At 61.6% G+C, this 13,275-nt stretch overlaps 2 protein-coding genes across 2 annotated transcripts; one reads left to right on the forward strand and one right to left on the reverse strand.

Moving 5' to 3' along the window:
• Nucleotides 1-460: 460 nt before the first annotated feature.
• BTBD17 (BTB domain containing 17) lies at nt 461-5,192 on the reverse strand. Its single transcript, XM_016143592.2, has 3 exons — nt 4,963-5,192; nt 3,111-3,387; nt 461-1,715 (listed from the first exon to the last, which is right to left on the reverse strand). The coding sequence occupies exons 1-3, from the start codon at nt 5,045-5,047 to the stop codon at nt 641-643; spliced, it is 1,437 nt and encodes a 478-aa protein (XP_015999078.2). The 5' UTR covers nt 5,048-5,192; the 3' UTR covers nt 461-640.
• Nucleotides 5,193-9,145: 3,953 nt separating this feature from the next.
• On the forward strand, nt 9,146-12,513 carry GPR142 (G protein-coupled receptor 142). The gene is made up of 4 exons (XM_036223354.1): nt 9,146-9,151; nt 9,515-9,599; nt 10,483-10,641; nt 11,304-12,513. Exons 1-4 carry the CDS (start codon nt 9,146-9,148, stop codon nt 12,173-12,175), a joined length of 1,122 nt encoding a protein of 373 aa, XP_036079247.1. The 3' UTR covers nt 12,176-12,513.
• The last annotated feature ends 762 nt before the right edge of the window (nt 12,514-13,275 follow it).

Raw genomic sequence — 13,275 nt, forward strand, 5'->3', positions numbered from 1 at the left:
AATGGCGGGGCTAGCAGGGCCCGGTGTGCCCGTCACACCTGCCCAGGGCCCTTTTAGGGAACGGAAGTTGGAGGCTTGGGGGCGGCCGAGACCACAGCCAGCCTCAGAACCCAAATGAAGGGTTACTGCCCTGAAATCTGGGTGCAGAAATTGCCCGGCCGGGCCCCTCTGCTTCAAGGTGAAAAAACTCCTGGGGTTAGAGTCGCCAGGCCGGCGGCGGCCCTGACCATCCAGATGCTCTGTCCACCCTGTTCCTGTGGGGGTGGGAGGCCTCCAACAAACTAATGAAACCCAGGGGAACCCCAGACTTGTGGGACACCCCCATGCGCTGATTTTTTTCCTGGAGCTGGGTGGTTCAATTATCCATCCGCTCGCCTCTCTGAGCATCGGTTTATTCAATCAAGAGTGTTGCCGTCAAGTCAGCTGTGCGGCTCTTGAGACTAGGCATCTGGTCTACCACCCTCACCTGGCCTCCTCCCAGCTGTGCCGTCTCCGGAGTCTGGCCGTCCAAGGGGGGCCGGTGTAGGCACCTCCACTGGCGGGGACCCTCCCCGTCCCTCCGGGGTTATCGGTGCCAGGCCTTTATTTCCCAGTCCGGAGGCGTCTGGGACGCCGGGTTCCCCGCCCCGGCCCCACTTGGCTACTTGGGGGTCCGGATGAGGGTGTGGTAGACGGGCTTGACGATGAGGTGGAGGTGCAGGGCGTTCTCCGCCAGGTACTCAGAATTGCGTCGCTGCAGATCCGCGTGCGCCAGGAAGTCTCCCGCCTCCTCGCTGCTCTGGTGGAAGCTGTAGGCGTGACGCACCAGCAGGCGACCGTGGTGGCGCGCCCCCACCAGCACGGTCTTCTGGAAGCTCACGCCCGCCGCGTCGCCGCCGCTGCTGGCCGGCGTGACCACGAGGCGGGGCCGGCCGTCCTCGGGGCGCGCGACGGGCAGCGCGGTGCCCGCGGCGTCCGCGTAGACGGGCCGCAGGCTGACCGGTAGCCAGCGCGGCGAGAAGAGCACGTTCCACGTGACGCGGCGGCCCGAGTCGTGGCCGCTCGGGCCCAGCTGCGTCTGGAAGCTGGTGCTGCGGTCGTCGCGGGCCGGGTTGTTGATGACCCACGAGGCGCCCCAGGCAGGCGCGAGGTAGTTGCGGGGCAGGAAGGCGCTGCCATTGACGTCGAAGAACTTGGCGTAGTGCAGGGGCGAGGCGGCGTGGAACTGGTAGGCCTGCAGCAGGAGGTCGGCCACGGCCTGCCCGTGGCTCGCCAGCACGGCCGAGCGCGCCTGCAGCTGGAACAGCTGCGCCGGTGGGATCATGGGGTAGCGGATGGCGCGTAGAGCCCACTCGGCCACCGCGGGTGGCGGCCGAGCGCGGCCCAGCCACGCCTCCAGCGCGTGGAACAGCTCCAGTTCGTCCTGCAGCACCAGGTCCGAGCGGGGCAGCAGCTGCGCCAGCAGCTCAGGGCTCACGGCGCCCCACTCGGCGCTTCCCGCCACGGCCGACAGGTTCCAGGCCAGGAACTGCAGGCAGCTCTGGCGCAGGGCCTCGTCGCCGGTGCTCACGGCGTAGTGGTACCAGCCCACGGCGGGGCCTGCGCCGCCGGCGAGGTGCGCGCGCATGTAGTCGGCCACGCCCCGCTGCAGGGAGGCCACGCCGTACTTGGTGGCCAGCCTGTGCAGGGGGATGGCCTGGGCCAGCAGCACTGTCAGCTCGCCGCAGTACAGGTACCTGCGGGAGAGGTGCGGAGATGGGGCGGGGTCAGGGGGCCACCCTTCCCCCACACACACACACACGCCCATCTTCACCCTGCTCCGATTTCTGAGTCCAGAGGGGACCCGGCCATAGATGGAGAGCTTCGTGGTCAGGGGCACAAAGGGAGCGGTGGGCCCTGCGGCTTCCTTCTCAAGGACCCTCCCACGCCTATGGTGCTTCCCAGCCTCCTCCATGGACACACGGAAATAGCACGTGTTTATTGAGCATCTACTAGGTGCCTAGCTCTATGCCAGAACCAAACAGACCTGGCGCGGCAAACCACCTGGGTTCAAATCGAGGTCCTGCCCCCTACTGGGCAAATAATTTAACTTCACTCATCACTGAGCCTCATGTTAACCTAGGAAAGCGGGAGCAGCCTCCACCCCTAGGGGTCGCTGTGGCAATCAGTGCTCGCTGCAAAGCGAGCTTCCCACTCCGCCCTCTCCTTTTTCTTGCAGCCTCGTCTTTCTGTCTCCCCCACTCTCGCTCTCCATTATCACCTGTGCTCACTCGCCCTCTGTCTCCATCCGCTGCCGACCCTCTGCTCACCCTTTTTGCCAGTTCCCACTGGCACCTGCTCAGTAGGGTGTGGCACTGACTGCCAGATACCTGCCCCAACGCCCATGTCTCCCCTTCCAGCCCCACATGTCTGCATCTGAGAATAAAAGATAATCCCCCAGACTTCCCCATAGCGAGTGTGGCCTTGTGGCTAAATTCTAACCAGTGGACTGTCAGCAGGGGCGCAGTATGAGATGGGGGGAAACACTGGTTACGTAGAACTCCCTGGGGTGGAGGGAAGACTCTTTTGGCTTCTGTGTTATCCTTCCTGTTGTCTGGAACTTGGATGTGATAGCTGGGGTTCTTGCAACCATCTTGTCTAAGCCATGAAAACAGATTTACTTTCTCAGACTATAGTGTGACTGGCATCCCCTTTGCCTTGCACTGGCAGGAGGCAGGAGGGGGAGGGAGCTGGCTCACTTTTTCAGCTCCCTAGCCCTGTGGTTCAAAACCTGGCCAGACACAACATCACATGGAGGTTTAGAGGAAAAAATAAATTTGCTGAATCCAACCTCAGACTTAAAGCCAAAGTTCCAGGGTGGAACCAAGGTATCTTAAGTTTTAAAAAGCTCTCCAGGCCAGGTTTGGAAACAGCTCTGGGGCATTTGGTAACTGACATCAAAGTACACAGCTTACAGGCAAGGGCAGAGAGTCCCCCAGCATTTGCAAGAGGGAGACCGGATAGAGGGCGGTTGCTTTGTCGTCCTAATTGGCATAATGACCTCTGAGGGGCTGTGAATGGAGGAGCCTGGAGCTTGGGAAGGTGTAAAGCTTCCTCCCTCCCCGCCCCACCCCAGTCCTTCCCCTCCCCACCTGACGAACTTGTCAAAGACGGCGGCGCAGTCCCTGGGCTCCTGCAGGACCACCTCGCTCTGATTACTCAGCAGCTCCCGGAACAGCTCGCTGTGCATCCCCAGCAGCAGGCGGTGGGCGTGGAAGACGCGGACCTCGTCGGTGCCCGCAGCCCGCACCCGCAGGACCACGTCGCTGGCGTTGCCCTGCTGCAGAAGCTCCTGCAGGCGCCGGAGCAGCATCTGGGAGTGGTTGATGGAGGCGCCCGCTGCCTCCCCGCCGACATCGGCTCTCTGGGCTGCCGCGGGAGGGAACACAGCACAGCCTGAGAAGGCGCACCAGGGCCCGGGGCCACGATCTGGTGGAGACACCTGTGCCTGGGTGTGCGCAGAGGGCGGGTGGGCCCGGGGAGGCTGTGTGCACACCTGTTTGTGCCCATTAAGTGTGTGGATTTCCTGTGTGTGCATACAAGCACCTCCTTGGTGGGAAAGTTTGTGAACCTGACCCTGAGCGGACCCAGAGAGGATGCTCTTGGAAGGGAAGTGGAGTCCTGGCAGGGAGAAGTCATGAACCAGGGATGAAATGCCCAGAACTGGTCTCCGTGACGCCAGACCTCCAGACAAAGGTGGAGGAATCTCTTGGTACCCACCCTTCGCTTCCTGAAGGATTGACCACCTAACCCCTCGGAGGAGTTGTCAGAAGTGGTGTGTTCACTAACAGATATTTATTGAGCACCTACTATGTGCCAGACACTCTCATAGCAGCTCAGAATATGGCAGCAAACAAGAGAAGTCAGGTCTTTACGCTCAGAAAAGTCACAATAAGTACAAATAAGCACTCTAGTTTTAGACCGTGATAAATAAGTGCGGATGAGGCTACTTTAAGTACAGGCACCAGTGATGGGCTCCCTGAGAAAGGAGCAAAAGGAGCTAGCCAGAGGATGAGTGTCCAGGCCGAGAACCAGCCCTGCAAAGGCTGAGGAGGATGGGCTTGGGATGCTGGGCGCAGAGAGGGTCAGGGGGCTGGAGGCTGAGTGTGCGGCGAGGCTGCGGGCGTGGTGGGGGCTGTTCCCAGGCCCCGCTGGCCTCTTGGATCCCCATCTGTGACAGTCCACTCTCAGCGTGGGGCCTGTGGGGCGCCAGAGAAAGGACAAAGGCCCAGCCGGCGCTGGAATGGGATTCTCGCGGTACCTGCGTGTCGGGGCTGGCACCCCTCTCCAGACCGGCCACGTGGGACCTGCCACGTTTCCAGGGATGCCATGAGGGTCAGATGGGGACATGCACTCAGTTACAGAAAACTTCGGTGACAGAAAACACTGCCAGCAGCCTCCCCAACTGGAGAACGGAGTGAAAGGCCTCACAGGGAGGCAGGGAGGGCATCGGACAGCAGTAGATGAGGACCCACTGCCCCGCGCTCACATGCACACGCACGCACACACACCGCGGCCCACGTGGGCTCCTGGAGAGAAGGCCCACGGAAGAGCAGAGCATGGGTGTGTGAGAGAGGGAGAGGGCGGGGGGCGGGGGGCACGGCGGGGGCGACGGGTGAGAGCGCCGAGTGGCTAATTTCCGAGCCCCGCCTCCCCAAGCTGTCACTCTGAAGGACCTGAATGCTGATAGAGTCCCATCGGCCTCTGCCTGGCGCCAGCTGCTGGAGACAAAGGACAGTGAGAGGGCCTTCTTGTGGTCAGGACCCTGCTTGGTGGCCCAGCCCCTCCTCGGGCCTGAGGCAGGCTGCCCTCTCCCAGAAGGCACAGACTACTAGCCTGCCTGGCTGGCTGGACACCGCCCCCTCCTGGCCTGGGCAGGTAGGGCCAGAAGGTCCTGCCCTTCCTCCCTGCCCCCTACTCCCACCCCGCCCACTGCCCACTCACCTGCACGAGCAGCCAGGCCCACCAAGGCCAGGATGGCCCAGAAGCTGCCCCAGGACCCAGGCTTGGCACGGCCCAGCCTAAGCATCTTCGTGCCCCGTCCTGTGTCCACTGGACGGACAGTGAAGCCCAGACCACACTGCTCACATCTCTTCTCCTTATATAGGATCCAGCACAAGGGGCCAGCACCCCCTCCCTGGCCAGCCTTCCTTCCCCAGTCCAGCCTCTGCCATGGATTGGTGGAAACTGGCCCCAGCTGTTGCCCAGGCAACCTCTTAAGCCAGAGAGTGGCAGCCCCAGGGGCTATTGTGCTGCCTGCGGCCCCTGAGGGGGACAGATCCGGCGCCCTCCCCCACATCCCTACCACCCAGCAGAGCTAGTCGTTCCCTTCCTGGGAAGTTTTCTGCTCTCCAAAGGGCAGGCAAGAAGCTCCAGGACAGCTGGCGGCCCTGGCCCAGAGGGTCCCCAGCCCCCTCCCCCAAGCTCCAGACACAGCCCCCGCCCTGGCACAGAGCACACTTGGCGGCAGCTTGGCTGGAGGACCATGGCGAGCAGGCTGCAAGGGACGGGCCTGGAAGAGGAGAGGCACAAGGCGGCTCAGGCTCCCACCCCTCCCCCTCTCCTATTTTGGGGTGGGCTAGCTCTCCAGACCGGAGGGGCCCGTGGGTAACTGGTATCAGTTTCATGTTCTTTGTTGAAGAATGTTTCTGGCACGCTCTAGGGACGGTGATGGGCTGTGACCGTCACCCCCCAAGGGTCAAGGTGAGCCATGATGGCAAGGCCGGGCATAGGGTAGGGGCAAGCCCAGCGCATACGCCGCTGTGGGAGGCGCACCTCGGCAGGGCCGGCCACCTTGCAAGGCGCTGGCCCTTGGCAGGCCGCCCGCCGCTTGCCCAGCCGGCCCACGGCTTGGCACGGGGACCGGAGACGCTGAAGTCGGCACCTGTCTGCCTGTCTGCCTCTTCCCCTCCTTCCTTTAATTCAGCTTCTCAAGTGGCTTCAGGTCTCTGGGTTCGCCTCCTCGTGAGGCTTCTCGTGTCGGCTTCTGTCCAGCTTCCAACTCTAATTTTCCCTCAGTAGAGGCTCCACCTCCTACTACGTCCAACTTCCGTTATCCCAGAGTTCCGAGGAGACACACAGCAGACCTGGCCCCCTACCCCGACCGAAGGAGAAACTGAGGCAGAGAGCCAGGCCAGGCCTTGGGTTAGTGCAGAGAAGGGAGGTACAGAACACAAGGGAACGGAGAGAGGGGGTTGGGGTGGGGTGCGCGTGGGTGCTGTCGAGGCCTCATTTTTTTTCAGGGAGTAAGTAGAGTTTGACTCAGTCTTCGTGGGAGAGACTCCTTCGAGGCTGATGAACAAAAGTGGGGGATCCCGAGAGGCCAGGTTCCTGACCGGGGATGGGTCGGAGCCCGCCCCGCCTTGTTCTCTGCATCCCAGGGACCAGCTCGATGCATTGATTTCTGCCCCCAGCTGCCACAGACAGACCTGGCAGCTCCACCCCCTCTCCGGAGCCACAGACCGAGCAGGAATTGGGCCTGGCACCTGCCTCGTCCGGGTTGGCAGAGCTGGAGCTGTCCAACCTAGCAGAAAGCCCTCTCAGCTGCCCTGACCTTCACGCCTGGTTCCCGTCGTCCGGATCCACCATCCTTGCCCACTGGCTGCCCGCCTGCCCTTCCCATGGGCTGCACTTACCTCCCCAACCCAGCTCAGCAAGACAGCGCCGGAGAGTCACGGGGCTGCAGGCCCCTGAGGGCGTCCAGCTTCCGTGAGCAATATTTTTCAATAGGAATGTAACTGAAGAATGGAAAGAGAACACACAACTCAGAAAACGACTTTTCAGTCAACACACTTCCTAACTCCGGCCTCCTCGAGGCTCTGTATCAGTCTTTCTAGAAGTGTAGCCCACCTTCACCGGTATTTTCGAAGCATCCTGGATGATTGTCATGTACACTCCAAGCTAAGGTCCACCTACTAGGGCTAGATGGATGCCATCGCAAGGGATCGGGGAGGCCCCAGGTTACTGAGAAGACTCAGGAGCGTCCCCTCTGACTCCCCATCTCCGAGAGGGTCCACTTCCTGTGATTTCTAACTTCTGTTATCGCTGAAACTCCTCTAATAACATAGAAACTGGCTTTCCAGGAAGAGGCCTTCTCCGTTCTCGTTTTCTTAGTCTGAGGGTTGCTGGAGTGTGTGCATGCATACGTGTGTGTGCACGTGCGTGTGCACGTGCGTGTGCCCGTGCACACATGGACCCAAGCATCTCGGAGTGGGAGAGAGGAAGGAGGGCGTTTGCCCTGCCCAGTCTCGGAGACAGAGGATCTGAGACTAAGTCCGATGAACACAGCACACAGACTAGAACCATTCTCAGAGAGGAGTGTGACTTCCTGCCGGCGGAGAGCGTTTATGACCCGAGTGAGTGACGGTCTCACGGCTGCGACCGGGCGGAGCCAGGACTCCGGTGCCACCTCTCCGCTCGGCTTCTCTTTCCACAGCCCCGTGCTGTCTTTTCTGGGAAGCTTATACCAGTAGCCGTTAAGCGACGCCAGTGGACAAGGACCCTCTAAGGCTGTAAAAGCAACGGAAAACTCTCGCTAGCTTGGGGCCGGGCGGAGAGTTCCTGAACCTGCAGGGTGGGTGATCAGATGCTGGAGTGTGTGATGATACCCACCTCGGAGGGTGGGCCCCAGACCCAGGCCTGCCCTTACTCTGTGACGACTCCCTTCCTGAGCTGGGGCGCCCCCGGACACTTAGCTCGAGGAATAAGGAGTCGTTAGTTCATTCCAGGCCCCGGGTCCTCAGGGTGGGGCACGCTAATAATGAACAAAAAGGACTCTTTCCCCGAAGTGAATCGCACACGATTGAAAGCGTCCCCGAAGCCAGGCTGTCCCATCCGCGGACTAGCGCATCTGCGCTCTTGCCTCTGCGCCCTCGGTCACGCTGTCCCCCGCCCACCCCGACGGATCGCCCTTCCCCGTCTGAGGGCTTGCCGTCTGTCTGATCCACGCCCCCTCCTCCATAAAGCCTGAGCTCGCAGTGCCCCCCCCCCCCGCCTGAATTCCTGTTCTTCCAGAGAAGGCTGTGTGAGGGAGTGACGGTAAACAGCTCTAGGGGGAGGGACAGACCTGAATTCAAATGCCAGCTGCCGCATACCAGTCCCGTGGCTTTGGCCTGGTTACTGGGCTTCTGTAAGCCTCGGAGCCGTCTCGTGTGAAATGGAGGTAACCAGAGTTAGCGCGTGGGGCTACCGTGAGGGTGACAGGTGTAGGGGACAGGGTCGGTGCTCGGGAAATGTTGGCGGAGCCCCTCACGCATAGCTGGCCTTTCCGACTCAACCGAGAGCTAGCCCCTTGCCCCCCACATTCGCATGCTATTTGTACTCTCCGGGGCTGGAGTTCCGGACACTCTGCCTGGGGACCTGAGTGGGTAGTCTCTACTCTGGTCCCATTGTGCCATGCAGGGGATGTGGCCAAAGGCAGCGGACTCTCGAAGGCCTGCGGGGTCAGGACACGCCACCAGGGGGCAGCAAGGCCTCTGGGATGGGCCGGCTTTGGCTCCGAAGGTGGGGCTGGGTCAGCCGGTCAAGGTAGCTCCAGCCCCAGAGGTGGGATCCCACAGAGGAAGCCGGGAAGCCAGGCTGCCGCGTTCCCGGAGGGCGGGCATGGGAAGCAATTCCAGGCTGGGCATCAAGCTCTCCGAGTCGGTCCACACACCGTCCTGGGGAACCCACCGTGGGCCGCACTGGTCACTCTCCGCACCGTGGGGACAGCCGGCCGGGTGCAGATCCAGCCTCTCCAGGGAGCTCACGCACTGGCTGGTGTTTATTTGCCAGGGACTCGTCTTCCTTGGGGGACGGTCCCTTTCACCAGGGCCAGGCAAACAACAGCCTGCCGGACGCCGCGGGTCCGGTTTCCCAGTGCGGCTGGCAGCCTGCTCAGGCCTCTCTCGGTGGTCACTGTCGCCACCACGCACAGCTTCCTGCCGCCCTTCCCGGCCAGCAGCCCTGCGGTACCCTCGTCCTGGTCCCACCACCTGCAGCTGCGGCAGGACGGACTCCCTCAAACCTGGCCCACAAAACCTCTCCAGGTGAGGGCTCCTCTCCTAGTAGTGACCTCGCCTCTCCCTCCACGCACGGGTTTCCCCCACCCCAACTCCCACCCCTGCAGACCCGCCCCCCTCTCTCTTTGATGCTGGTAGAGTCAGCTCCCCAAATCCTCTGCTTTTCCCCAAAGTCCTCCCCTCAGGGTGTGACTGCCCTGGCTGAGCCCAAGCCAACCCTCAGGGTGGCCTGGAGCAGGAGTCGGTCCGTCCAGAGCCCCCACCTTGCCCGCTCCCCAGTATCTCCCTGCCAGCCGGACGCCCGCTCTGCTCTGCACCCTTGGGGATCCTGGTTTGCTCCAGACCACATCTGCAGTGTAGACTCCCTCCCGTGAGGCTCGGCCCCTCCCTTCCCCTCCACAGCCTCCCTCCTCCCCACCCCTCTGCACTGACCTGCTCAGTACAGCTAGAAGAAGCACAGGGCAAACAACGGCTTCAAGAGCTGGTGATGCTGAGAGGGAGCTTCAGGGACTCCCAGAAAAAGCCACAAGGTGACCACAAACTCAGACCCCGGGAGCATGAGGCTCGAGGGACAAGAGACAGGTAAAGTATGTAGAGCTGGGTGGAAGGGGAGAGTCAAGCAAAGGACAGGTAAGGAATCCAGAGGCCAGGGCTGGAGCGCTTGAAGCTGATCATGAATGGGCAGTGGGGTGGGGGAGCTAGGTTTAGCAGGGGGCTGGGGGCTTCAGCAGGAAATCGAAGCTGGGATGTAAGACCTAGAGACCGAAAGTGTGGGCCCAGGAGGGCAGGAAGTAGAGCATGAGGCTGGTTCTTATCCCGGAGCGGCCACAAGCCAGCTGCGTGATCCCGGGCGGGTCACCTGGCCCTCTGGATTCTTTCCTCATCAGGAAACCACGGCCATGCCAGCCTCAGTAGTGCCGACCTATGAAGAGGGAGGGATGCTCTTCAGCCAAGGAAAGAGGGGCGGTCGCTGATTGCAGCCGGGCAGCTGCTGGGGGTCACTGGGCATCAGCATCGCCCTCGGATGCTTGTGAAGAACGCAGCTGCTCAAGCCCCTCTCCAGACCCCCTGGCCAGACCGCCTGGAGCAAGGCTCAGGAACCTGTGTTGTCACCAGTGCCCCCCCCCCCCCGTCCCAACTGTGCCCCGCAGCCTGTTTCAGGGCCCCGCCGTCCAGGCTGAAGACCTACGGAGAACAACGCAATCGAGAAATAGTCTCCGTGGCGATGAGAAATGCCCCCGGGGTCCTCCGTCATCACGGGGGAAGCCAGGCCACTGAGGGGCTGGGGTGTGGACTTGGCAATAGGGACTGTCATTTGGCTGGGCCTGATCGGGGGGATCTGCGCAAAGCAGGGTGAAAAAAGACCTCAGGGTCAGGGTCAGGGTCAGGGTCAGGGTTGGGCTGCTGCAGGCCTGGCCGGGAAGAGTCCAAATGCTCTAACCCTGAGCCCTTCCGCCCTTCCCAGCCGGCCAGCCACGAGTGACCCTGCTGCCCACACCCAATGGCAGTAGGCCAAGCCAGGAGTTCGAAAGCCACTGGCCAGAGATCCCAGCGAGGTCCCCGTGTGTGGCTGGCGTCATTCCTGTCATCTACTACAGCATCCTGCTGGGCCTAGGGCTGCCTGGTGAGTGGAGGGTCTGGGGGATTTCCAGAAATTGGGGTACCCCTTTGATGGATGCCAATCCCCTATGCTGACCCCTGAGACTCAGGATCATGGAACCTCCCTCAGGCTTCCCTTGCCTTTACGGGGGTGATCTGGGTCATGGGGGGGAGCAAAGCACGGTGGGGAGTAAAGGTGAGGGGTCAGGAGTAGGGGCACTCAAGCTAAACCCAAGCTTTCACAGGAGCAGACAGCCTCCCTCTACCCCCAGCAGGGGGCGCTCTCCTAGGATACCCACTTTCCTGTAGGACTGCCCTCAGCTCAGTGGCAAGCTTCCTGTCCCATCCCCTCCTTTCAGAGAGCAGAGCTGGGGTGGGGGTGGGATGTAGGTGCAGGAAAGGACAGGGGGTCTCGTCCTTGGGGAGTTACCCATCTCTGCCTGTCACCAGAAAGGCCTGTGTGTAAGGCAAATGCCCTGGCCCAACTGGCAGAGTACGGATGGACAGGGCACGGCGGATCTGGGTAGCCTTCCAACAAAACGAGTTTTAGGGAGAGTCTGGAGAGAGGCAAAAGCGGAGCCAGACCAAGCGGGTGGGGACGGACACGATGACACCCCGGAAAGCAAGGTCCGAGCGGTCCTTCTAACGCCTGTGACTTCTCCCTTCTGCGGCCGCGGTCGCCATCAGTCAACCTCCTGACCGCAGCGGCCCTAGCCCGCCTGGCCGCCAGGACCAGGAAGCCCTCCTACCACTACCTTCTGGCGCTCACGGCCTCGGATATTGTCACCCAGGTGGTCATCGTGTTCGCGGGCTTCCTGCTGCAGGGAGCTGTGCTGGCCCGAGAGGTGCCCCGGGCCGTGGTGCGCTCGGCCAACATCCTGGAGTTCGCGGCCAACCACGCCTCGGTCTGGGTCGCCGTCCTTCTCACCATCGACCGGTACAGCGCCCTGTGCCGCCCGCTGCAGCACAGGGCGGCCGCATCTGTGGGCCGGGCCCGCCGGGCCATCGCCGCCGTCCTCGGCGCCGCCCTGCTGACCGGCATCCCCTTCTACTGGTGGCTGGACGTGTGGAGGGACGCGGATCCCCCCAGCACGCTGGACGAGGTCCTCAAGTGGGCTCACTGCCTCACCGTCTATTTCATCCCTTGCGGCATTTTCCTGGTCACCAACTCGGCCATCATCCGTCGGCTACAGAGGAGGGGCCGGAGTTGGCCGAGGCCCCGGGTGGGCAAGAGCACAGCCGTCCTCCTGGGTGTCACCACCATCTTCGCCTTCCTTTGGGCGCCCCGGATCTTCGTCATGCTCTACCACCTGTACGTGGCCCCCGTCCACCGGGACTGGAGGGTCCACCTGGCCTTGGACGTGGCCAACATGGTGGCTATGCTCAACACAGCAGTCAACTTCGGCCTCTACTACTTAGTCAGCAGGACTTTCCGGGTCACCGTCCGAGAGGTCATCCACGATGCCCACTTGCCCTGCACCCCGGGGTCACAGCCAGAGGGCGTGGTGGTGGAGTCTATGCTGAAGCCTCCAGGACTCTCCAAAGGGACAGACTTGTAGAGGAAGGGCCCGGCCAGGGAGTTTGGGGTGGCTCAGGGCCAGATGTAATGGGCCTTTGTGGCTGTGCTCACAAACTTTATCAACAACCTACTTCACAATGTGGGGGTGGGCAGAGAGGCTCTTTCTTTGAGGGGTGGCCCCCCAGGTAGAGGGGAGGACAATGTGCCCAACTCTAACATTAGCTTCACCAGCAATTCCCATTTCCTAGGACAAGGAGAGGGCTCTGCCAGGCTCAAGCCACTAATGTCAGCGGCTATGGGCATTCCTTTGTAAGGGACATTTCACTGGGCACATTGTGAAGACTAAATTAATGTTGGTTGAATGGATGAAAGAATGAAAGAAAGAAAAGGTGGATGGATGGATGGATGGATGGATGGATGGATGGATGGATGGATGGATGGATGCGTGGGTGGGTGGGTGGTGGGTGGGTAGATGGATGGATGGATGGATGGATGGATGGATGGACAGATGGCTAAATGAACATAAGTTGTTTCCAGCCCACCCCCCCTTTTCTCATTTCTTGAGTCGATTACCGCTCTGGCTTCCAGTGGCAATGCCAGGGGGAAAAGAAAGGTATCTCCAGACTTCCTGGGCTGGGAGGGAGCTGCTCAGGAAAGGTGGGGGTCTCAAAGCAGATGGGATGCCCCTGCCCTGGGGAGGCGCAACCCCTTGGGTCTTAAGCATGCGGGTTCCATTCAGCTGAAGCCCCTGCCTGGAGCCAACAGGTGAAGGGCCCACAGGTTTCCATGGTTGCCTGACTATGCCAGAAGGAAATGCCCTCTCAGCCCAGGGGCCGGAGAAGAGCAGGAAGGGAGAGCAGGAAGGTCCGACTTAGCCCTGCCCTGGGAGCCCCCTTCACTCGGAGGAGGGGGAGGAGGGGGATGTCTCCACACATCTGACACTGACCCTGGGGGGCTTCACTGTGCCCCTCCCAGCCTCTCCAGGGCCCCCCTCTTTTTTTTCATTAGTGCCAGCCTGGAGTGGCAGCTGGGAGAGATTAGCAGATGGACCTCCCACCTGCTCCAGACGCTGAATAAACACATTAGCCTGTCTGCTTTCTGCTTCCCTGTCGGCTGGCTGAGCTGACCTTTCCCCTGAAC

Source organism: Rousettus aegyptiacus, unplaced genomic scaffold (assembly GCF_014176215.1).
Source record: "Rousettus aegyptiacus isolate mRouAeg1 unplaced genomic scaffold, mRouAeg1.p scaffold_m13_p_6, whole genome shotgun sequence".
NCBI classification, from domain to species: Eukaryota; Metazoa; Chordata; class Mammalia; order Chiroptera; family Pteropodidae; genus Rousettus; species Rousettus aegyptiacus.

Bases quoted from the DNA above. Each gene is read 5' to 3' on its own strand.
- GPR142 (XM_036223354.1), top strand. The intron at 9,600-10,482 runs GTAAAGTATGTA...CGCCCTTCCCAG, and splicing joins GCTCGAGGGACAAGAGACAG to CCGGCCAGCCACGAGTGACC. The intron at 10,642-11,303 runs GTGAGTGGAGGG...GGTCGCCATCAG, and splicing joins GCTGGGCCTAGGGCTGCCTG to TCAACCTCCTGACCGCAGCG.
- BTBD17 (XM_016143592.2), bottom strand. From the start codon at position 5,047: ATGCTTAGGCTGGGCCGTGCCAAGCCTGGGTCCTGGGGCAGCTTCTGG. The intron at 3,388-4,962 runs GTGAGTGGGCAG...CTCCCGCGGCAG, and splicing joins GGGCCTGGCTGCTCGTGCAG to CCCAGAGAGCCGATGTCGGC. The intron at 1,716-3,110 runs GTGGGGAGGGGA...CCTCTCCCGCAG, and splicing joins GTCTTTGACAAGTTCGTCAG to GTACCTGTACTGCGGCGAGC.